The 23,992-nt window shown below is 36.3% G+C and overlaps 1 protein-coding gene across 2 annotated transcripts in view; it reads left to right on the forward strand.

Moving 5' to 3' along the window:
• Positions 1-6,199: 6,199 nt before the first annotated feature.
• DCN (decorin) overlaps positions 6,200-23,992 on the forward strand; it is a 41,561-nt gene continuing 23,768 nt past the window's right edge. The window contains exons 1-2 of one of the 2 annotated variants that reach the window (XM_036298713.1): positions 6,200-6,435; positions 10,338-10,593. In XM_036298713.1, coding sequence (XP_036154606.1) covers positions 10,371-10,593 — 223 coding nt within the window. In that variant the 5' untranslated portion in view covers positions 6,200-6,435; positions 10,338-10,370. Of the gene's footprint in view, positions 6,436-9,404; positions 9,561-10,337; positions 10,594-23,992 lie in introns of those variants that run through there. The other variant, XM_036298714.1, reaches the window with a different exon arrangement.

Raw genomic sequence — 23,992 nt, forward strand, 5'->3', positions numbered from 1 at the left:
TCTTTGTGGCGGGAGATTACAAATACTGCAGGGGGGCTCTGCTTTCTAAAAGTCAGGTATCACACGTGATTCCATTCTATCTGCTGTGCTTGGCCACACTCTTTGTTTTCTTTGTTTGAAAAGAGAGTGTAGCACTTCCAATGCAGTCTGCGTAGGTGGGTTTATGGTAGCAGACCTTATTTCTAGCAACCCTAGCAACTACTAAGTAAACCAACAGAAGCACAGCCAGGAGGTGGTCTTTCAGGCATCGCCTGGCTTTTGTCTCCCTCTTTTGTAGTTTCCACTCCTGATATGTATATCCAAAGCTGGTCCCATCTGTAAAATGTCAACATTTCTGCCCTCATGGTGTGAGAAGCCTTTATTAAACACAAGGTCTTTTCCCATGTGAGAATTCATAGGGAAAGAGTCTTCGGTTAATCCTTCCTCCTTTTTTTATTCCATAGCACAGATTGCATGATTTCTCCATAATGAATCACACTAGAGTCACTATCAAGATCACAAATCATTTTTCTAGCCTAAAAGACGGACTCACACAGAATGCTTAATTTCTTAGGATGTTTACCTATATCGAGAGCTTTAGTTAACTTGATCACTTTTGTCTGGTGCCTTTTTCCCACTTAAAGAATGTCCTCCTTGGGATTAAAGATGCAAAGAACTGAACTCTTTCCTGCCATTGATTACACAGCAAAAGAGCTGGTTGGTGTGGCAAGGAAAACAGCGTGTGGAGTACATGACTTCTTTAAGCATTAGTTCTGTGCCTTTAAAATTATGGCAGTGCCTAACTGATATGGTAATGATGAGTCTTAGCTGAGATATGCCCTTAAAGAACAAACCACAGAATAGATCCTCCAATAATTTATCTTTAATATGTCACATGAGCTTCCCGAGCAGTGACCCAGTTTTTACCATGCTCATCTTCTTGTTACTAAGATATTAATACACCAAGATGAATGAATAAACCTGCTAGTTTTCTTGATTCTACTTTCCCCACCCCGCATATACTTGCTAGATTTCATTTGCAACAATAAAACTTTTATCATGTTATTACCTCCTTCACGTACCTTGATAACATCCAGCTACTGAAATAGTAATTGGCACATATTAATCACCAAATGAATACTTGCTAAATAAATGAGTGAATAAGAAAGTGCTCCATGGGAGACTTTCAAGACCTTCCACAGTCAGGCTCTACCCTCATTTCTTTCCTTGTCACCATTCAGTTATTACCATAGACTTGGAACTTCATTCATTGTGTGACACAACATGTCAGGCACCATGGCAGTTTTGGATATTCAAGGATGATACAAGAGCTCATGGCTTCTTTGAAAGGAAACATCCACTTAAGTTGCATTTGTTTATTGTCTTGCTTTCCCATGGCCAAGGATTTGATAGAGCTTTTTCACCAGCCTAAAAAGCTGTCTCTCTCCTTTCACATTCTTTTTGTCCCTCAGGATTCAGGTCAAATTGTACCTTGTTCTCCATAAATATTCACCTAACCACCCTAGTGTATCATGATCTTTCCCCATCCCTTCTCTGACTTGCTAAGATAATTATTATTAAGTACAACAACTTAACTTTGGCCAGGAATTATAATAATACTAGAGGCCTGGTGCATGAAATTCATGCATGGGGGGGGCGGGGAGGGCCCTCTCAGTCCAGCCTGCACCCTCCCTGCACCCTCTCCAATCCAGGACCCCTCGGGGAATGTCCGACTGCCGGTTTGTGCCTGCACTTTTAACAGATGGCAGCTCCATTGTTGTTTCTTTCTCTTCATGCTTCAACCCATTGGAATTATTAGGTATTCAAAGTGTGTATACATTTTGGGGGGGACACCCCGTATATCTCTAGTCAGTGGTGAAAGGAACCAATGGTGGATTTTGAACTCCCAGACAGGGAACTTCGCTCACTTCCCACATGTCACCCCACTGCACTCCCTCCATGTCTCCCTCAGCGGCCGGCCCAGGTGTGCAGGAGGCTTGGCTTCCTTTGTCACCTGCTCCGCCAACTCCATGGCTCTGGCCAGCACCGCCATCTTTGTGGCTATAGGCACCACCATCTTTTGTCGTGGAGTGATGGTTAATTTGCATATTATACTTTTATTAGTATAGATAATTCATTATAAATTTTTTAGTATGATAACTCTAAAATGTCCACATATATTGCTTATGCCCTATCTCCTTACTCCAGTCTAAATGCTTCGTGGGCATGTCTTTCACTTTATAATGTTTGTTTCTTGGTATCTTTCAGAGGGCCTAGTATTAACTTTTTCTCCCACAGTGGTTTCTCAGTCAATATTTGTTGATTGATTGATTGTTGATAGTTTACTGGGAATTTCCTTGTATTTAAAGAGAGTGTGTCTTGCACACACTACTAGATATTCAATAAATGGGGGCTTGTTTTCCCAGTGCAAACTGATTAACCAACATTGTAGAACGAATAATAAATCTGACTGCAATTGACAAAACAGATGTTCCTGAATATTCAAGAAGAGTAAAATAATTAAGAAATTTGAATACTTCTTGGGTTAAAGCAAGGTACACATCTCCATATCTTTTCCCTATCTTAATTTATAACTTCCCCTACCCTTGTCTCTATAATCATTTATCCTTCATTGTTCAGAGTAGAGATTTTTCAGTTTGAGATCTCTGGATTTTTATGAAGTCCATGAGTGGATTTCCACAGGATTTACTTGGAACCCAGTAAAACACTATGCATGAAGAAAGCCAAGCAGTTCTTTAACAAGTACAAAGTATGAGTTTAAATCCAAGCTCATCTAACTATGAAGTCCTTGTTTTTCCAATTACATCATGGACTAGGGGATTTCTCAGTAGAAAACACCTTGGGCTAGGAAAAGGATGCAGTCTGTTTAGTGGATTGGTGTGTCCAAGGAAAGGTCTTTATAATGACCACCACAAGAGTGCCAGCAGCAAATGGGACAGTACTGTGTGCTGGGATGTATCAGTCACAACTCTACATGTTTTATATATTAATCCTTTTTAAAACTCACCACAGACCTATGAAGTGGGTAGTGTTAGGGTTACCCACATTTTATGGATTAAAAAACCTGAGGAACAGAGAGGTTAAATGACTTATGAAAGGCACAAGGACACTGGACACAGTGGTGAGGGGCCAAGGAGTGGAGTCACGTGGGAAAGAAAGAAGATGCCCAAGGAAATAGTTTTCTACTGCACATCTTGTCTCAAGCCATCCCACATTCAAGGCTGCCCTGAATTCCACCCTAGTACTTTTCCTTGGCTCAAGGAGAAAATCTGTCTAGGGTGGCAGAAGAAAGAGCCAGACAACCCACTGTAGCCCCAGACCTGACTTTGAAGAGTCAGTCTAAGAATAAAGCAGTCACGTCAGGTTTGTGATACTCAGTTGCTTCCAGACCTCTTAGAAAATAAAAGGGTGTCATAAGAAGACCTTTCTGGGCTCTGGCATTCTTCACATCCTTAATCTGCAGGCACAATTTAAATCGCTTGCATTTGATGTCAGTGAGAGAGAGTGACTAGCCTTGGAATGAACTTTGACAGCTTGCAGAATATCCTTACCCTGTTAACTAGGGAGTTGTCAGTAGAAATCACACTTTAAGTGGTTTAAACAGCAGATGTGGTATGTGCTCTGAATTTGAATATTTCAAATATCTACACAGCAGCCAAGGTTTCTGTGAGCCCTACCCCCACACATTCCAAACCAACATAAATTTCAGTAGTCTTCTTACAAGACCTGCTTCTAGCCTCAAAATGTTCCCATTTCCCATTAGATTACAAGAGACCTGAATTCTGATGACGGTCCCATGGCTTCTTGGTGACTTAATGGTATATGACTTTGTAGTGACTTAGTTTCTTGTATCTAAAAGCAAGTGTGGCAATATATGTAACTTAATATCTGCAGGTACAGATTTTAAAACCATGTTTGATAAAATCCTTGGGGTTTTAGAGGTGAAGTTCTCATTAAAATTTAAAAAATGGAAATATCCATTCTTATACAAATACAAAGTTTAAAAAGAATTATAACTTGGTCACAGTTTTTAAAATAGTCTGCAAAGACATGCTACCCAAGAATTTTGATAGTTCAATACTTAAATTTCTGTGTCTTCTGAGTTTGATCTTTCTTAAAATGTGTATAGTAATGGAAAACTAGAAGACCTGAGTGTTAGTTTCTGCTGTGCTTCCTGCCAGCGAGGTGAACTTGGGCAGATCACTGGAGTCCAGTGTTCTCATCTGTAAATCATGTAGTAAATGAAGTAGTAAATATAATTTCTCTTGCTCATTAAAAAAGAGCTCCATTTATTGGGGTCATGCTTTGAGTTAACATGCTGTATGTATGTTGCCTCCTTGCATCTTCACCCCAACATTATGAACAAGGTAATAATTTTTGTCTACTTTACAGATATGGAAACTGAGACTTGGGGTGGTTAAGTGAATTGTCTGAGTTCGCTCAGATTGCTAGCAGAGGGAAGGATCAAGATGTGAACCTTAACCAAGATGATCCACATCATGTCTTCTCCTTTTGCCCTAATTCTACTTTTTCTTTAATACCTTTATACCTCCCTTCCTTCCTTCCCTTCCTTCCTTCCCTCCCTTCCTTTCTTTTCTCCCTCCCTCATTCTCTCTCTCTCTCTCTCTCTCTCTCTCTCTCTCTCTCTCTCTCTCTCTCTTTCTCTCTCTCTCTTTCTCCCTCTGTTTCTCAATAATTATTGCTGTTATTTGTCGGATATACTTTGGTAGGAATGCTTTTTGATGAGGAACAAGCCAGACTGGGCAAAATAATAATCATGGTGTGGTCCATAACCAATATTCTGAATGCCTTCATGGAGTCATTCAAGTATTTCCTGCACATTCACTGTATGCCATGATTGTGTTGGGTGCAGGGACTCTATAAATATGAAGATGATGTGCTTCCTTCAGGGGGGTCAGGCATGTAGATAAATAGCTACAATAGATAAATGCCATACAAGAGAATATCAGAGGAAAAATTAATCCAGGTAAGGAGATCATCTGCACCAATGTCCAGGGAAAACAATCCTTGCCTTTTTCTAAAACGTCAGAATTACTGGAATTATAATTATTAACTGTCAAGGGAAAGAGGAGTGGGGTAAGGTGTTAAAATTAGGGAGGCAGGGCTTGGGAAATAAGGTAAAATATAATTTGGTAACACCCTCTCCCCTCCTTTAGTTACCCACTCTAGAATTGAATTCCTTGAAGTTTCATCAAGCCAAAGAGTATTTGCTGTGGAATAGTATACTTAGATGGCCAGTGGAGGGAAGAAGGGAGGGTGGAGAATGGAGGGGGATCCTCTCATGTTTCACAGATGCTGATTTCAAGTTTCCACCTGGTAATAGCCTGGGGGAGAGCATAAAGATACAAGTCAAAACAGAGAGAGACACAGAGAGAGCTAACAGCATTCAGCAAGGGAATTACAAAAACTCAAAAAAGTCCCCCATTAGCTAAATAAAGGACTTTCCTTGTATTTGCACTGTCTTTTTTTCTATTTACTGAAATTTGCAAAGAACCGTAGACTCTATTGCCTCTTCAAAGTTCTAGATTATATAAAAGTGTAGTCTATGAAAATTAAACTTTGCATATCCAGGCTAAATTAACTTGTGACTGACTTCTAGTTTCTGTGTGTTTTATTAAACAACAAACAAAAAAACTCGGAGACAACAAGAAAGCTTTTAAACTATGAGTAATGAAAGTAACAAATGGCATGCTTTTCATATAAAACCACGGCTTTCATCCAGGACCCTTTAGAAACACATTCAAAATATATAGAAAACCTCCACTTGAATTTGCACAAACAGCCCTAGGCAAGTAGGAATCCGAATGAGTCTTTTCACATAAGGCTACTCATTTATTTTCACAGACCGCATTTAAAATAACTGCAAGATTCATTTCATTCCATTTGCCGGTCTTATACAACAAGAAAGCAAGAAAAACTGCCGTTTCAGAAGTATAATAAATGTTCCTTATAAACAAGACTGGGAAGGGCGGATAGCGGAGTCGGGGTGGGGGTGGGGAAACAAACCCTTTAGTTGCAATAGTTTAGGGAAATGCATCCACATAATAAAAGAAATTTCAAGTCAAGTTCCTCCACTCTAGCACATAAGCAGTTTAGAATCTTAAGCAGATGTAAAAGAAATAAAGCAAATGGGGGGGGGGGGAGGCCAATAAAGTTTCTGGCTACAATACAAGAGACATATCATTACCATATGATCTAATGTGGGTGTCAGCCGGGTAGTGTTCATTGAGGGAAACCTTATTTTTTATCTGGGCTATGGAGTAGAAGCAGGAGATTTTCAACCTAGTGACAGGCACAGAGCAGCACCTACCCCCTCCTCCTTCCCACACCTGCAAACTCTTTGCTTGGGCCGAATATTTAGTGTAATTACATCTCAGCTTTGAGGGCTCCTGTGGCAAATCCCCGGATTAAAAGGTATGGTTTTCAATAATTGTCCTGAACTCTGCTACAGACTAATAAAAACTTGAGGGAAATAGAGATTATTTGGTGGGAAAAAGAAAAGAAAAAGTAATTGTGCTAAACTTTTAATAATCTTTACGCAGCATTTAAAAAAAGTATTGCTTGAAAACAGAAGTTAAATATTTGGTTGAATGATCAAATGCATTGTTTTAGTTCTTTCTGTTCTTGCAAAAAGAAAGGGATATTTATTTTAGAAAATCTATGATCTAAAACCATGGCCATCTGTATTTATATATTTGTATTTGTACTAATGAAATGTTTAGCTCTTTCGAATCTATTTATAGAAAAGTATTGTAGACTAGCATATTATTCGTAGTTGCATTATATATTTAAGGATTTATTTTCTTCCTGAAACCTTGTTTATTTTAAGAACTTTTAAAACCTAAGAGAAGTCTCTGGTCATTAGTTGTAGAAGTTTAGTGTACATTTCTACAACCTATAAGAAAATATAAATTATCACCAAAGGTGAAAATAAACATTGGAAACATTTATGCTGATTATTAGAGACCTAACGAAAGTAATACCACATTTAATTACATAATTTCTTAAGTGTAAAGAAGAAACCCTGTCTGTATTTTCGATATAAATGAAATTTTATAAGGTGCATTCATTATGAAAGGAGGGTGTAGGTTATTTTTTATCTCCATTGCAAACAGGGTAACCTGATGGCCACTTGGTAAGTGGGCTCTGGTAATGTAAATACCTGTGGTTTTTTCCTTCCCAGGGCTGTTTCGACCAGAAAAAGAACCAGACGCCTCCTAGAGTAGCCCTTATTGGTGGATAAATGTGGTTCTACTGTTTATTTTAAAATTATTTCTATTTTATTGAGGTTTTTAATTCACCTAGTGCTGGGGGGTTTTAATTCTGCTCTGCATTTAGAGCTTCACTTATCTCCTGAGGGTTAAATTTTGACTTTGAAAGTCACTCATAAATGACATCATGCAAATATTGATCTGAAATGATATAGTTAATTTAATGGGCTGAAGTAGTCTCAGCAACCAGAGATTGTTATTTTTGATAAAATACTTATAAATTATGGCAATGAACTTTAGTAAAGTAGTGAGATTATTCTTAGCAATTAGCATTTAGGAAAGAATCATGTATTTTAGAGTACTTAACAACAGTGTAATGAAATTTATAAAGTCTTTTATCACAATAATAGCCTGCCTGGTTTCCACATGGGTAACTGTTGTTTTTTTTATTTTTCTGTTTTCTTAAGGAAAGAAGGAAATGATTAAGTAAATTATTAGCACCAACTGCCCACATTAATTGTTTTAAGATGCTGAGTATTCAAGTATTCAAGTGTCAAGGCACTATTTAAAAGAAGTTAGTTCTTGAAGAAATTTGTATAAAGTTCTTGGACATATTATTATTATTCCCCAGGACAATCAGGGTTAAAATGCATGCATACACACACACACACACACACACACACACACACACACACACACACACACTGACAGCTGTAAACTGCCTGTTTGCATGCAGCTTTAACCAAAAATAATTTTGTGTAGAGAATTCCTACCATTTTAACAAGAGTAAATATATATAAATGATAATATTTCCTTGAGCGAATGCTCAACATTTCCATATGTGGGTGAATGAAATAACCAGGTAATCTCTATCCTGGAGAAAAGATCCAAAAGTGACATCTGCATTAATTCTAGTTGCTGTTTATTAAGTCTGCAACTACTTTGCTTAATTTTTCTTCTAAAATTGTGAGACATTAAATATGCAAGGCTAGCAAACTTGTGGTAAACCATAAATTTTGCATTTTAATGTGAAACAGACTGAAAGTCCTTCCCTTAGTTCCAATCCAAGGGAACACTGCCAAGACAATAGAGTCTCCGTTAAAAGGCAATGCGGTAACTGAGTGGGAATGGGCTCCCAGAGGAAACCGGATACTGAACTTAAAGGGGCAGTGTGAATAATTAATCTTAGTAATATTTTTAAATAAAAATCCATAAGCTCATATTGTATATGTGTTGACTTTGACATACTTTAGTAATAAATATAAACTAAGAAACAAAAGTATAAGAAATTGAAAATATTTATTCCCTCTCTGGAGGATCTACCCAAAAATTTCCCAAAGATTTATTAGGGTTGGGGTATATGAAGACTTTTTTTCTTATGCTACAATTGGATTATTATAAACAATTATTTAGTTCTAGTTATAAATGTGCAGCTTTAGTTTGGATTCTTATATGTGTATAATTCAAAGTATAGGTGGTGGGACTAAAGATAATATCTGCAATATGTTTTGGGAATACTTAGAACATTTTCAACGAAGTTTTTTAAATATATCAACTCAAAAATAGACTGCTCTCTACATGATCAACTAATTTTTGTTACTCAGATTTATTAAGATTTAGTCAATTTTGTTTAGTTCTCTTAAGCTAACTAACTACATAATCAATTCAACAACGTAGCTATATATGTATCCATAAGTGCTTAATGAATGAATGGATGCATACTGTATGGATTTGCCAAAATTGTACTTTTTATTTGTTTATAAAATAATCCTATAGGTAAAACCAAATAATACGTCATATAAAATTCAGTTAGGATTTTCCATATGTGTTATTGGTTCATTTAAAGTGATCAGTTTGAGAAACTATCTAATAGAATTACTTTTAAAAGTGAATCTTGCTTATACCAAGTTGAAGCTTGCAGTTCTATATCTTTCTTGTGCTAGAAATTTGATATTAAAAAAAAAAGATAATTTATGTTTTAAAAAATCAGACTAACTGGTTGCTTAACACAAATTAAATAACTGGTGTTAATAAGTTGATGATCAATTGAGTCATTTACGTGCAAAATATTACGCAAGGCCGGGTACAAAACAAAAATAAGACATGCCCTGAAGGAGTACAACTTCTATTGGGAGGTTGGGGGGGAGGGGGGCAGAACAAGCACGCAGAACAAATTACAATATAATGTGATAAGTTCTTTAAAAGAGGTTAAGAGAACATGTTTTGGGAGCACAGAAGAGAGAGAAAGCAGCATCCTGCCTGGATGAGCCAGGGAGAAACACAGGAGAAGCCCATTAGCTCTCTTAATCTTTGCAACACTCTTACAAGGTAGGTATTTTAAATGGCAATTAGCTTTGAGGGTCAGAGTTTTGATGGGGCCTGGGAATGAAGAGAAAATGGAGAGGCATGTAGCTAGATGATCAGTTGGTACCAAATTATGAACAGTCTTATATGCACCACAGGGAACGTAGACCTTATTGCTAAGCCGTGGATGTCAACAAAGGGTTTCCAGCAGAAGATGATACAATTAAATTGGACTTTTAGAGGATAACTTGGGCAGCAGAGTGGAAGGTGATCTGGTGCAGAGGGAATATTCAAGGCAGATACCAGTTGGAAGCTCTTATCATAGTTCCAGGAGATAAGAAGGGACTGGACCAAGATAACTATGGTAGGATGGAGAGGTAAGATAGGCTTTCAGAGATATCTCTGAAGCAGGAATTAGAGATCTCAGGTATATAGTCAAAACTTTATTTGACTGTGGTATGGCTTGCATTGAGTGAGCACTGAAAATTTCAACATGATTCATCCATAACAATTTTGTAAATGATGTGAATATATAATAAGTTGTCTTCATTGAGACCCCAAATTTAAAACAAGTAATGTAAATAATATTCAATTTTTCCTTCATAGGTAAATAGCCTTGAAAGTCAGTCTAAATGTACCTTATCACCTTTTAAACACATTTTTAAGACTCTGCTTCTTAACAATCTATTAAAACACATGAATATATATATATTTTTTTACTTTCCTTTATGCTCACTTCACTGTGGGGTGTTATAAACTAGGCAAGGCTACTCTTCCAAACCTTTTGTTTTTTTTCCCCAGGTTCTTTGGTTGTGAAAACATATGAGATAAGTCATGAAGGCAACTATCATCTTTCTTCTGCTTGCTCAAGTTTCCTGGGCCGGACCTTTCCAACAGAGGAGCATATTTGACTTTTATGACCTCATGCAAGCAGATGAGGCTTCTGGGATAGACCCAGAAAATCCCACTTCTTATGATGCTGACTTTGAGCCTCTGGGGCCAGTGTGTCCCTTCCGCTGCCAATGCCACCTTCGAGTTGTCCAGTGCTCTGATTTGGGTGAGTGGGATGCAGGCTCTCTTTACCTACCTTGTTTGTTATATTCCTGGGAGTTCAGCACTTTCAGTTTTAATCACTGCATTTCCAAATGTGAGAGACAGTGCCACCTAATGAGAAGTAGAGGAAGCAAATAGGATAGAAAGAACTACTTCAAGGTTAAGATCATTTTTTTTTTTTAAGTCACAGCTCCATCACTTTGCAACCTTGAACAAATCATTTTTAAAAGGAAATTTTTTTTGAGCCTCATGGTCCCTCTTCTATAAAATAAAATTTTAAGCAAATCAATGTCTTACATTCTGTGATTCCAGAGTGATGGTTTATTTTAATTAGATGATTTTTTTTTTCATGAAGTCTTAAATATTAAGAAAACCTGGACAATCTCTTTATTCTTGGCTTAATCCAGACAAACAGAGTTCAAACATTGCTAAATTGTAAAGTATGCAGAGTTATCAGAAGCAAAACAAGTAAACTTTAAGAACAAAGGATTATCTTTCAAATGTCAGAATACTCCCTTATTCTCTGAGTCTTAGTTTTGCCTTTATTTTTGGTATTTTGTAATCTAGCTATTTATATTTTTTAGAATGTTTCAAAGTAAATATTTATAACTAAGGTATGGTGTAAATAGCCAGTATAATCACAGAGCACATATCTTTAGCCCACCACTGTATATACAATTTGATTTATCATCTTTCAAGAAAAATTTGGCCTGGGAATTTCAATATACTCAGAAGATAAATCTCCAAAAATTTTGAAGTCCCAGCACATGGGCCAAAAGGGAATCAACTTAGTTTACATGGCAGCTGATTCACATTCCTCTTTTCTTTTGGTACATTTTCCTTTTGGAAAAAAAAAAAAGAAAGAAAGAAAAAAAAATACCTCATTAAAGGATTCTACCATGGTGCACTTCCTTGTGGAAGAAACCCATAGCCTAGTAGGACTCTTTTTTTTTTCCAGAAACTTTATATTTATTAAAAACATGCTTTCAAGCAGAATTTTGCAGGGGAAATTGCCACTAACTTCTACAGTTGGAATAAACTACTCCCAGGACCCAGGAAAATATGACATGTTTAAGAACACTTAAAAACAAATACTTCGAAATAGCTTTTTCAATACCGACATAGCCATTTGAAACCCAAATAAGTGTACAGAAAGGCTATAAAAGGACTGTAGGATAATTCCACTGGATTCGTTCATTCATTCATTCATCAAATATATTGAGAGCCCACAATGGGCCAGATCTTTTTTAAGCCCTGGGGAGAAAGGAATGAGAAAGACAGATATGGTTCCTGTTTTTGTGAGTCTGAGATTCTACTGGTGGTGATTATTGCTTTTTTGACTTGTGTAATTGCTGCTGGGGAGATTAGGTTACTATCAAATTCAAAAGAAGCTTCTATAAACCTCTAGAGATTACATGAAAAATACGTGAAGGCAGAAAAAGCAATGGGGTTGAAACTATCTGCACAAAGGAATCACCATATAGGATGGATATACTAGAGGGAAAATTTTTCTGAAGTTACTATGATGGCTGAGTTACCAAGAATTTTGATGCAAGTTAAATCTCACCTTGCCTCTGAGCAAGGTTAAAAGACTTCATGATTACTCCAGCACATATTATCAACAGGGAAGGATTGATGTTTTTAAGAAGGGAAGACTTGTCAGTTGCTTCACTTAAACTTTATTTTTCCATAAATATAGTTTTACTTTGCTTGTACAATAAATGGTCCATAAAGTTTGATTCTGATAACATATTGGAACCATGCTCCAATTGTCCATCATGAAAAAGGTCCAAGCCTATTGTGCAACACTAAGCAGAACAGTATAGTGTTAGAACAGAAACACCAAGGTTCATTGGCTTGGGTGTCTGGTGCTAATTTTGTTGTTGTTGTTTTGTTTTGTTAACTTTGTGTTGTTTTCAAATGAGAATTTTTTTTACATGATCTTTTTTCTAAGGGCCAGAGTGTACAGCATTCTTTTATCATATATAGTCTTACTGACTCATAAAAAAATAAGTAGCTAAAATTCTAATAATGATTTGTTTTGGGGAACCATTTAATTAGGAGAAGTGAGTTTTAGTGACCATTGGGCTCCTCTAAGTCTTTTAGTCTATATTAATTCACAGATGCATATTTAAATATATTGTCAACAATGTTGGTCAGATATTTCTAAGATAGAAAATACATTTCCTTTTTATATATTGTTTTTATTTTTCAATCACAATGATATATATTATTACATTAGTTTCAGATATATAGCACAGTGGTATGACATTTATATAACTTACAAAGTGAAGAAAATTGAAAAGAAAGAGCAAACCATTGCCTTTAAAAAAGACACTCTATTCACATTTTCAACTACTATCTCATTCCTGCTCACTTCATGACTTTGGAAAACTATTCAGAGTCTTGAGATCTTTATTAGAAAAATCACAGTCAGTCTTAGAAAGCTCATTATAAGTGTGAGATACCTGATTCACAGTAGAGAATCAAAACTTTTTTTTCTATGTGATGATTTTGTGGAGTAAAAGATGAAAGAAAAGTAGAAAAAAAGCAAGGAAATGTAAACTCACTTATAGTAAAGGCAATGCCATTTATTTTATTGTTAGTTTTAAGTTCTCTGATGATCTGAACACAATGCTTGTATTATTAGAATAGAGAAAGCTGCTTGGCACATTGAGATAAATGTAAATGCTTATCTGTATCAGAGGCTAATGTTTTCTTTGGAATTTTCTTGGCAGAGCTTTCAATTAGCAGAGAGAAGCTACAGTGTTAAAAGGCAAAATCTTTAAACAACTTACTATCTAAATAATGTTTAATATAAACAAGCACTTTTTAATTAAAATGTTTGACTATTTTGCCACTACGAGTTATTTCTGACAAAGTTAAGCAACATCAAATTTATAAACAGTTCTTTTAAATTTAAGAAGTAAAAATCGTGAAATTAGAATTGAATAATTACTCCATGGGAAAATTGAGACCTTCAGGAAGATACACTGACTGTGTTCCTAGTTCTATCTTATCAGAATAATATTATATTATGTTTTCCTAGAACATGGCATATCAAGAAACTAAACATATGCCTTAACCTGTTGGAGAAAGTGATGAATTCTCCATAGATATTGGCCAAGTTGGTTTGACTCTAAGTATTGCAATTTTGCTTGTAATTTGAACTGGACTTTTATGAGGACTATATCTTCTTTCTTATTCTATCCTCTTAAAACATAAAAAAAATCACTCTTAATTATAGCATTTATAAAAATTATTAATATAAAGATAAATGTAGGAACAGCAAATTCAGAAATATGGGTTACTTTAAAATAATAAACTCACAATGCAACTCATTCTTGTCAGATCTTTTAAAATTGTCCTAATATTGGTCCTGTGACTGGATGCTGTGTTTTATGTACTTTGTACCTTGAAGAAAGACAGGTCCCCTTACTTGTGTTCTCTTTAGATTAGCACACCATCTTTGGATCAACCTTCCAACTGACACCATTTGTTTGGTAATGACTTTCATTTTATTGCTAAAAGGCAGATCAGCCCTGACAGATGAAATAAGCATAAGCGTTGTTTTTTGACTATTTATCTAAATTAAGGTAACAGCTATTGATACATTTCTTATAAACAAGATTCAAAAGAATTCAAATACCGTTTAAAATTATTCAATAATGGAAAGAACTTGGATTGTGCAGTTTAGCGATTCTGCTCAACTTCTGCTTTACCATTTATTACTTGTAACTTGAAAACTTTCAGAATCTGTTTTCTCATTTGATGAATGAGAATATATCTTCATTAGTTAAAAATAAAAATATTTTAAATGTCTACCATAATAACTGTTACATTCAATTTACCATTCAGACAAAGTTGGCTAACAATATGAGGCTATTACTGATATTTTATTTTATATTTCTTTGAAATTAAGAATTTCTAAAACTATATGTCTTGTCAAGTTGGATACAAAATTGTCTTCTTTCCCCTCCCCCCTAAAGAGGGCCACATCACCTCCAATGTAAATGGACAAGAGTTAGAAAGTTTAATAATTGTGCAATTATTAATTCAGTGTTCTCCAACACTATGCCTTTGAACAAAATGAGTTTGGTTGAGTGAAGCATTAAGCACAATAAAGCACTAAGCTATTTTATAATCATTTTATAAATGACTCACATCTACATACCTAGCCCTGTAGAAATGTCAAAAGATGGAAGGTTTTATTTTGTCATGTAAAATCATTAAAAATAAATACCATTCCTACAATGTACCTCATACCACAGAAGAGATTTTAATTAAAAAAATAAAAAACTTGAGAAAACTATAACCCTCAAAAAGTTGGTTTTCTTACCTTTTTTATATCATTTTCTCAACTGTTAGGGGTCACAACGTGGGACCTACTATAATCCAGCTCGTCTCTTGTTTGGGAAAGTTAGTTTACCAGGAACAAACCTTATATATGAACTTGTTATATTTCCATGAAATCAACACAGAAGAATAAATGAGAGCGATTTTGTAGAGGGGTATAAAGGATGCTGGAAGCTCAGTTGCTTTCTGGCTGTACGTCTGCCTCTGTAGCAGCCGGGATGTGGGGTTTAGATGCATCATTAGGAGTTTAGATAATCAGAAGGGCAACTCCAAAACATGGTATAGGAACAGTACTGTGCACATAGCATGCCCAGTAGGTTCCCTAAATTAGTATTGGATAGAGGTGGAGTATGACAGATCCTCAGATAAAGCAAGAATAATAGTCAGGAGCAACTCAGCTAACCAAGGCTCCAGACGCAAAGGGGTTACATGGGCAAGGGGAAGAGAGGAGTCAGAGAAGGCCAAAGGAAACTTCCATCTCCCTGACCTGAAGGAGAGCTGACACATTCTTGGTTTCCTTCTCAGTCTCAGGAGGGAGAGAGAGGCAGCTGTGTGGGATCAAGGCTTTTTGTGAGACAACAGCTGTGATGCATCCTCCTCTGTAAGACCATCACTAGCTCCAGGGGACAGGATGGGAGCAGGTTAGCCAGAAACTGGGTAGAAGGGGAAATGCAGAGACCCTTTAATTTTAACTTTTCTCCTTCAAAAGAGTAGCAAGAAGATTATATATTTTCTTGAAAATAAGGATAAAGAAGAATTAAACAAATTGGCACTTTAGTCTTAATAAAAGGAGAAAGCCTTGTAGCAGCTACACTCTAATACTCAAGATTAACCTCTAACTTTGCAGATTGCTTTAGAGGCAACTTCTGCTCTTGTCTAGTTCTGTGTTTTCATTGTAATATACATTTACCTTGATTATTCTTTAACAATAAATGATATATAATAATTATTATTCACTACCTTTTTATTACCTGTTTAAATATCTATTTTCTCTACCAGAAGGGAAGCATGACAACAATTTATCTTTATAGAACCTCTACTCAGCTAGATGCCTTGTACTTGCTAGGCTCTCATGCATTAATAAACACTTGAGGAATGAATACATAAACAAATGCATGGCTTAGTATGTGGATGAGGGAATAATCCTATAACACTTTTGATTCTTTAAAACTGGAAACAGGATGAACATGTTTGACTGGGAATCAGTTGTCATAGAATTGTGGTCATAGAATTATGGTTCACCTTCTTATTCTCTTTGGGGATGATCTTAGAAGGAAGCTTTAACCTTCCGTGAGTTTATTTGGAAAAACAACCTAATTGAAGAGGGAATCTTCTATTTCTCAAACCTGATCCAACTACCATTTCAGTCTAATTGCCATTTTTAAGAGGGAAAGAGAGAAACTTACATGGCTTGAGCAAAAAGGTATTTTGATGAGGCTGGACGTGTACATATTGTTTTGGTTATATGCCCAAAACTGAAATGTATCACCATTATCCTACATATTAAATTGAAGACAGAATTACAAAAAAATATTGTTGCAAATCAACAAGAATAAATCATGGATTTTGGATCCCTGCCACAGGGCAGGGGAAAAATAAAAGCATGTTTTAGGACAACCTGGCCTTTGTCCAACATGATGTTTGGCAGATTGCTGACACTGGCTAACAGAACAATGCTATCCATCATTGCAGCAGCTAGGGAAAAATGTACAATTCTTTTCACTAATAAGTCTTTATTTCAGAAATAATTTTCTGTTAACATCATGGGTTGAATTTTATTTACTTTAATAAACAATCATATTTTCAAGAAGATAAAGCTCCTTTCACAGAATTTGGGAGAGCAAATACTTAATTGAGCCCAGCCGGCATGGCTCAGTGGTTGAGCATCGACCTATGAACTGGAAGGTCAAGAGTTCAATTCCCGATCAGGGCACATGCCTAGGTTGTGGCTAGATTCCCAGTGTGACAATCAATGAATGATTCTCTCTCATCATTGATGTTTCTATCTCTCTCTCTCTCTCTTCCTTTCCCTTCCTCAATAAAAGTCAATAAAAATATTAAAAAAATACATAATTGAGAATAGCCTTAGAAATAACTGCATTTTAATGGAAAATTTAGAATTATATTAAAGTATGCTCATTGAAAAATAATTAAATATAGGGAACCAGTCTGTTCCTATTACTATTGCTGGAAAAATATTACCTCAAAACTTGGCAACTTAAAAATATAATTTAGTTTATGATTTAGGTACAGGAGATCTGAGCAGAGCTCAGAAAGACTGTTCTCACTTGGGGTCTCTCACGCATTTGTAGTCAGGTGTCAGCTGTGGCCATAGTCGTGGGGTTGCTAGCCTTGGGCTAAGCACCCAGGTAAGAGCTCACTCTCATGATGGCATTTGGCGCTGCTGTGGTTGAGAGCTCTGCTTCCTGACGTCTGGAGCGTCTCAGGTGGCGTCTCCAGCATGTGATCTCAGCACAGACGGGATTCTTTCTCACATAGCCTCTGGCTGCCCCCAGAGCAAGCATCCCAGAAGAACTGGATAGCAGCTGTGTAACCATTTCTGATCCAGCTGCAAAAGTCATGCTGTGTCACTTCCATCCACCACATTGCGTTAGTTCATAGAGGCATTATGAGGCCAGGCCAGATTAAAAGGGAGGGAAATTTGAGTCCATTTCTTAATGTGGTTGGGACAAGTGTGTATTGATATTGGATGGGAGATATGATAAGTGTCATCTTTGAAAAATGCAAATGTCTACACAGTCACTTACAATTATATGCATTTCTTGACAGAAAGAGTGGCCCAACATAAACACATATTTTCAGATTTGCAAAAGAGTGTAGCTTTGCTATCATTAAGATAGCAAACAGCTGTCTTATTGACTACAGACAGCTTTTAGGGATCTAATTATTTGTTGGGAACATGTGCTTACTAAACTGAGGGGTCAGCATCCAAAGATGGAGCTGGTAGATAAGCTGTCAAAAGGCTCTAACCTTCATGGGAACAATGATGAGTGCAGCAAGAGGAGGAACTGACTGACCAAACCAACCAAACCAAAACCCCACCCAGGACCAGAGCTCTAGGTAAAAAATCTGTGTGTGACATACCTTCAAAAGAGATTTCAACTTCTAGAGAACATGCATTTTAATTGTATTGTTCCGGAAAAAAAAAAAACAACAAAAAAAACAATCACCACCGCGTGTTACAGACATATAGACTAGTTATCAGCAAGGTATCTTCTTATTGATGATAATTATAGACCAATAATTGGGATTCTGCTAAACACTGTGATAGGATATTATTTTGCAGGATATGTTATTGAGTTATCAGCAGAATTTTATGGAAGATACAGGAAAACTGAGGGCTAAAGAGCCTAAGCAACTTGCCCAGTGATCCTAAGAATTAAGAAGAGGACCAAAATTCAAATTCAAATAAAAATTATAAAAAGATTTTAGAACATTTAAATATACAAAATTTACAAAATAAGAGACAATAGTCCACCCATCACCAAGTGTCAGGAATTTTCAATGGATGCCAACATTTCCCTATATATCCTCACAACTTTCCCCTCCCATATTATTTTGAAGTAGATTTCAGACATCATTTCTTTTTAATATATATATTGCTTTATATATATATATATATATATATATATATATATATATATATATTGCTTTTAGAGAGGAAGGGAGACGGAGAGAGAAATAGAATCATCAATGATGAGAGAGAATCATTGATCAGCTGCCTTCTGCACACCCTACACTGGGGATCGAGCCCACAACCCAGTCATATGCCTTGACCGGGAATCAAACCTTGATTTCCTGGTTCATAGGTCAATGCTCAATCACTGAGCCATGCTGGCCAGGCAAACATTTCATTTTAAGCAACAAATATATCAGCATATTTCTCTGAAATATTAAAAATTATATATAACACAATAAAAACAACCAGCTCATATCTAAAACTAAAAACAATTTCTTAATATCATCAAATATCTATTCAAAGTACAGATCATCTCATAAAACCATATGTTTTATTTTACAGTTTACTTGTGTGAATTGGAGTCCAACTGTAGTACATATATTACAATTATCTCTTTTAAATTATAGTTTCATCTACATTTCTTCATTTTTTGATGTAATTATTTTGTTGACAAAATTTGGATTTTGTTGAATCCATTACTTTAGCAGATGTTAGGATGTTCTTTTGACCTCTTTATGTCTTGGAAATTGGGAGTTACATCTTCAGACTTAATAAAATTCAGGATTGTAATTGTTTATTTGCTTATTTGTTTGTTTATTCTTGACAATAATAATCCAAAATTGAGAATCTGTTTCTATCTCCAAAAGTTATAATCAATCCCTTTCACAAGAAATATGAGAAATATATGTTGTTCAAAGCAACCATGTGGGACAGAAAAGGCAAGCTTATTCAGATACACATGTGACAAAAGGTTCCTCACAAATATATACAAATATATCAAAGACACATAAGAAAGTAAGAGCAGCCCTAACCGGTTTGGCTCAGTGGATAGAGCGTCGGCCTGCAGACTGAAGGGTCCCACGTTCGATTCCGGTCAAGGGCATGTACCTCAGTTGTGGGCACATCCCCAGGAGGCGGTGTCCTGGAGGCAGCTGATTGATGTTTTCTTCTCAACATCTATGTTTCTAACTCTCTATCCCTCTCCCTTCCTCTCTGAAATCAATAAAGATATATATATATATATAAAAAGGAAGTAAGAGGAGCAATTTTCAGGTGCAGATAATGGGGATGATATGTTTGATAATAGCGTTTATTTCTAAGATGTTCTTGAATAATCAAGAATCAGAAAGAAAATTGTGATTATCATAGCCAGTTGTACCCTAATACTTCTGAAGAAACATAGGAACCCTCATGAAAGCAAGATGTGAAGAGATGATTGTAATAAAATATAGCAGAAAATACCTTGAGGCCATGGTCTGAACTTGTTCAGTATGGGACATCAGGGAAGACGTATGATTTTAAATTTAATCATTCGAAAAACTGTCTCCTGTGTATAAAGCGGTAAGGTCAAAGCTCTGATGAAAAATAGTCATTTGTCCTTGCTTATCCAGAACTTATAGAAAAGAAAGAAATCGTAATACAGTACAATAAAGCAGAAGCATATATATAAAGGGTTTGGAATGGAACATGGGGATCATCATTAGCTGGGTTGCTTAGGATATATATATATATATATATATATATATATATATATATATATAGTATTTCTTTACTTTAGAGAGAGGAAAGGAAAGAGAGAAGCATCAATTGTTTGCCTCTAACATGCACTCTGACGTAGGTATGTGCCCTGACCAATACCTCCACCCCTGACCAGGATCATGCAGAATATTTATATGAATAACAGGCACATTGGGTAGTTCTAGAGTGAGGACTCATACCATCTTGGTCTTGGTCTAGTTTAGCTATGAGCCACCTAGGATAAGTCATTTTACTTCATTCGGTGTTTGCTTTTTTAACTATGAGAAGAGATTGTTGGACTAGCTCAGCAGTTCCCTGATTAATGGGACAAGTAAAGTTTTTTGATGTTGAACAAGTTAATTTTTTATTAAAGTCAAAACCAAATTCAACAACATAACAACCAGCTTCCATCTGCTATTAAAATTTTTAAAAAGTAAATAGAGGGTATATTTAAAATGAAGGCAGTGTGTGTATGTAAGTGTCTGTGTTATGTGTGTGAGAGAGAGATAATTTATATTAAAACTAACCAGAGTGCCTCATTTTCTTTTTTCTGATTTTGATGTAGACTGATAAGAACTTCATCATATAGTTGACCTAATCAGCATTTTGGAACCATAGATTAGCTGATACTTCCCCTTCTGAGAACTCAAACTGGGATAAATTCTCAGTTATCCTCTGCCTATAATTGTTGAGCAAGCTAGTTAACACCCCAATACTCTGTCTTGTCATTAAATGTACAACATGTTACTGGGTCTCTGTCAGAACAATTCTTGTTGGGTACACATAGGTAGGACAGAAAAAACATGCTGTTGGAAGCTGGCAGAATAGTCTTCTGGTTTGCATTTTATCACTCCCAGCTACAGGAGCTTGTTCATGTCATCAAACCTTTCTAAAAATCATCTGGAATAATGAAATGATCACACTGCCTTACCTATTTCACTGAATTATTATGAAGTAAACAAGATATTTTATTTTTATTTGTTATAAACTGTAAAGCTACATAAATTTTAAGAATAAAATAGTGATATGTGAAATCCCCCAAAGAGATATGAATTTGATAATATTTTAAAGAAGATTGTAATATTATGATTTTGATAATTAAAATGACTTTCTAAGAACTAAATTACAAAAATCACAAGCCTAAAGATGTTTTTAGCCCTAGCTGGTTTGGCTCAGTGTATACAGCCTCAGCCTGCGGACTGAAGGGTCCCCAGTTCAATTCTGGTCAAGAGCACATAACTGGGTTGTGGGCTCAATCCCCAGTAGGGGGTGTACAGGAGGCATTGGATAGATGATTCTCTCTCATTGATGTTTCTATCTCTCTCTCTCCCTTTCCCTTCCTCTCTGAAATGAATAAAAATTTTTTTTTTCCAAAAAAGATGTGTGTCTGCAAAATCATGAGGAAATAAAAGGTATTTAATCTACCCCAAGCATTTCCTGGTCTTATAAAATCTAGGATAACAGTATAATCATTGTCAGCCATCCAAATATATCATTTCTTTCTCTTCACATCTGAAATTTATTAGCACTTTCGCATTGAACAAATGTTAATAGAGCCACTAAAATTTAAGTCCAACAAATATAAAAGTAAGCAAACTGGTAATTAGGACTTTGACAAAGACCCCTATGAAGTAATGATGAAATGTAAGCAGTAACTTCTTTTCTAATTAAAGGAAATGTGCCTCTTCTTGTTTGGAGAACACTAATTATCAAAGATTTGGCAGAAGTCTGCCACTCCTAATTGCATGAAATAAGCAAACTGACATTTCTGAAAATGGCACTGATCACAACATAGTGTAGCTGAATAAGCCTTCTACAAGGCAGCTGTTCTGATGGTTGGTTTGCCGTTTGTCACTGAAAACACTTTATTCTTGTTATTTCTCTGTGAACTGTTTTTGTGAGTTATTGAAGTATAATTTATGCATGTTTAGAAACAGTGCATTTTTTATTTTTTAAATTACATTTTTATACAAATTTACTGTGGTGACATTGGTTAATAAAATTATACAGGTTTCAAGTCCACAATTCTATAATGCATCTTCTGTATATTGCATTGTGTGTCACCACCTCAAGTCAAGTCTCCTTCTATCAACATTTATCCCTGCTTTCTCTTCTATTGCCTCCCGCCACCCACCTTGGCCTTTGGTAATCACCACACTGTTTTCTGTGCCTATGAGTCTTTCTTTCCTTTTTTTACTTTGCTTAATCCCTTCACCCTCCTTACCCAGTCACAAACACCCTCCCCTCTGGCAGCTGGCAGCCTGTTCTCTGTATCCATGAGTCTGTCTCCACTTTGTTTGCTAGTTTATTCTGTTCATTAGATTCCACATATGAGTGAAATCATGTGGTTCTTATCTTTCTCTGACTGGCTTATTTCACTTAGGTTAATACTCTCTAGGCCAGGGGTGGGCAAACTTTTTGACTCGAGGGCCACAATGGGTTCTGAAACTGGACCGGAGGGCCGGAACAGAAGCATGGATGGAGTGTTTGTGTGAACTAATATAAATTCAAAGTAAACATCATTACATAAAAGGGTACGGTCTTTATTTTTTTTTTTTAGTTTTATTCATTTCAAACGGGCCGTAGTTTGCCCACAGCTGCTCTAGGCCCATCCATGCTGTCCCAGAAGGTGAATGCACCTGATCACATCTCACCTGCATTTTAACACATTGTTTGCGGGTAGTTTTTATCACGCGCTAACAGGTGGCACAGGCCATTTTTGCTAATTTTTTGCGCAAATGGCAACATTCAGTAAAATTAAATACGTAATTTACGTATTTACACGTTACCCACATTCTACGGCTAGTCTATAAAAAAATGTATTAATACGTGTCCCGCGCTCTACTACACTGGTAGAATGTATAAATACGTTTCCCGCATACAATGTGTTAATATTCACATCCTATATAATAAAAGCATGATATGCTAAGTGTCCCGTCGACTGGTCGGCCATGCAACCAATTAAAGTGTGATATGCTAATGATATGTTAAGGCCTCTCAACCCCTCGCTATGACATGCACTGACCACCAGGGGGAAGACAGTCAATGGGTTGACCAGTTGCTGTTATGTGCACTTACCACCAGGGGGCAGACACTCTGACTAGTAGGTTAGCTTGCTGCTGGGGTCTGGCCAATTGGGACTGAGTGAGATGAGCCAGACACACCCTGAAGCCCTCCCACGGTCCCTCCTCAGCGGACCAACCTCCCACGTCCTTCCCTGGCCCTGATCATGCAATGATCAGGTGGGGTCCCTCGGCCTGGCATGCACCCTCTCCCAATCCAGGACCCCTAGGGGATGTTGGAGAGCCAGTTTCAAATTGATCCCACAGGACATGCAGAGGGACCCCACTGGTATATGAATTCATGCACCAGGCCTCTAGTTTAAAATAATTATTGCTCACTAAAATGGGAACTAGACTTTTTTTTCAGAGCAGGTGATTTCAGATACATTTTCTGTAATTTTCACGGAAGACATGAAGATAAAATGTAGCTGCCTTGATATGCACTTATATGAGATTCAACATTGGAAGGCTATCTTCTTCCCAACATAGCAGTTATTATATGTGTTGTAACTTTTTAAATATTGAAAACTGTACATTGAATTATATTTCCCATGATGATGTGGACAATTTTTGTCTTGTTCCTATTCTGTCTCCAGTGCCTAATAAGTTGATGGTGTCTAGGAGATATTCAATAAAGCATTGTTGAATGAATGAAAGAATGATTTGCAATACTTCATATTTCAAATATGATGGAATGTTTGAAAAATATTTCTGACTTCTGATATACAACTTTAAAATACAGAAAAAAATCACATGAGTGACTAGTA

Source organism: Myotis myotis, unplaced genomic scaffold (genome assembly GCF_014108235.1).
Source record: "Myotis myotis isolate mMyoMyo1 unplaced genomic scaffold, mMyoMyo1.p scaffold_m19_p_3, whole genome shotgun sequence".
In the NCBI taxonomy this organism is placed as follows: Eukaryota; Metazoa; Chordata; class Mammalia; order Chiroptera; family Vespertilionidae; genus Myotis; species Myotis myotis.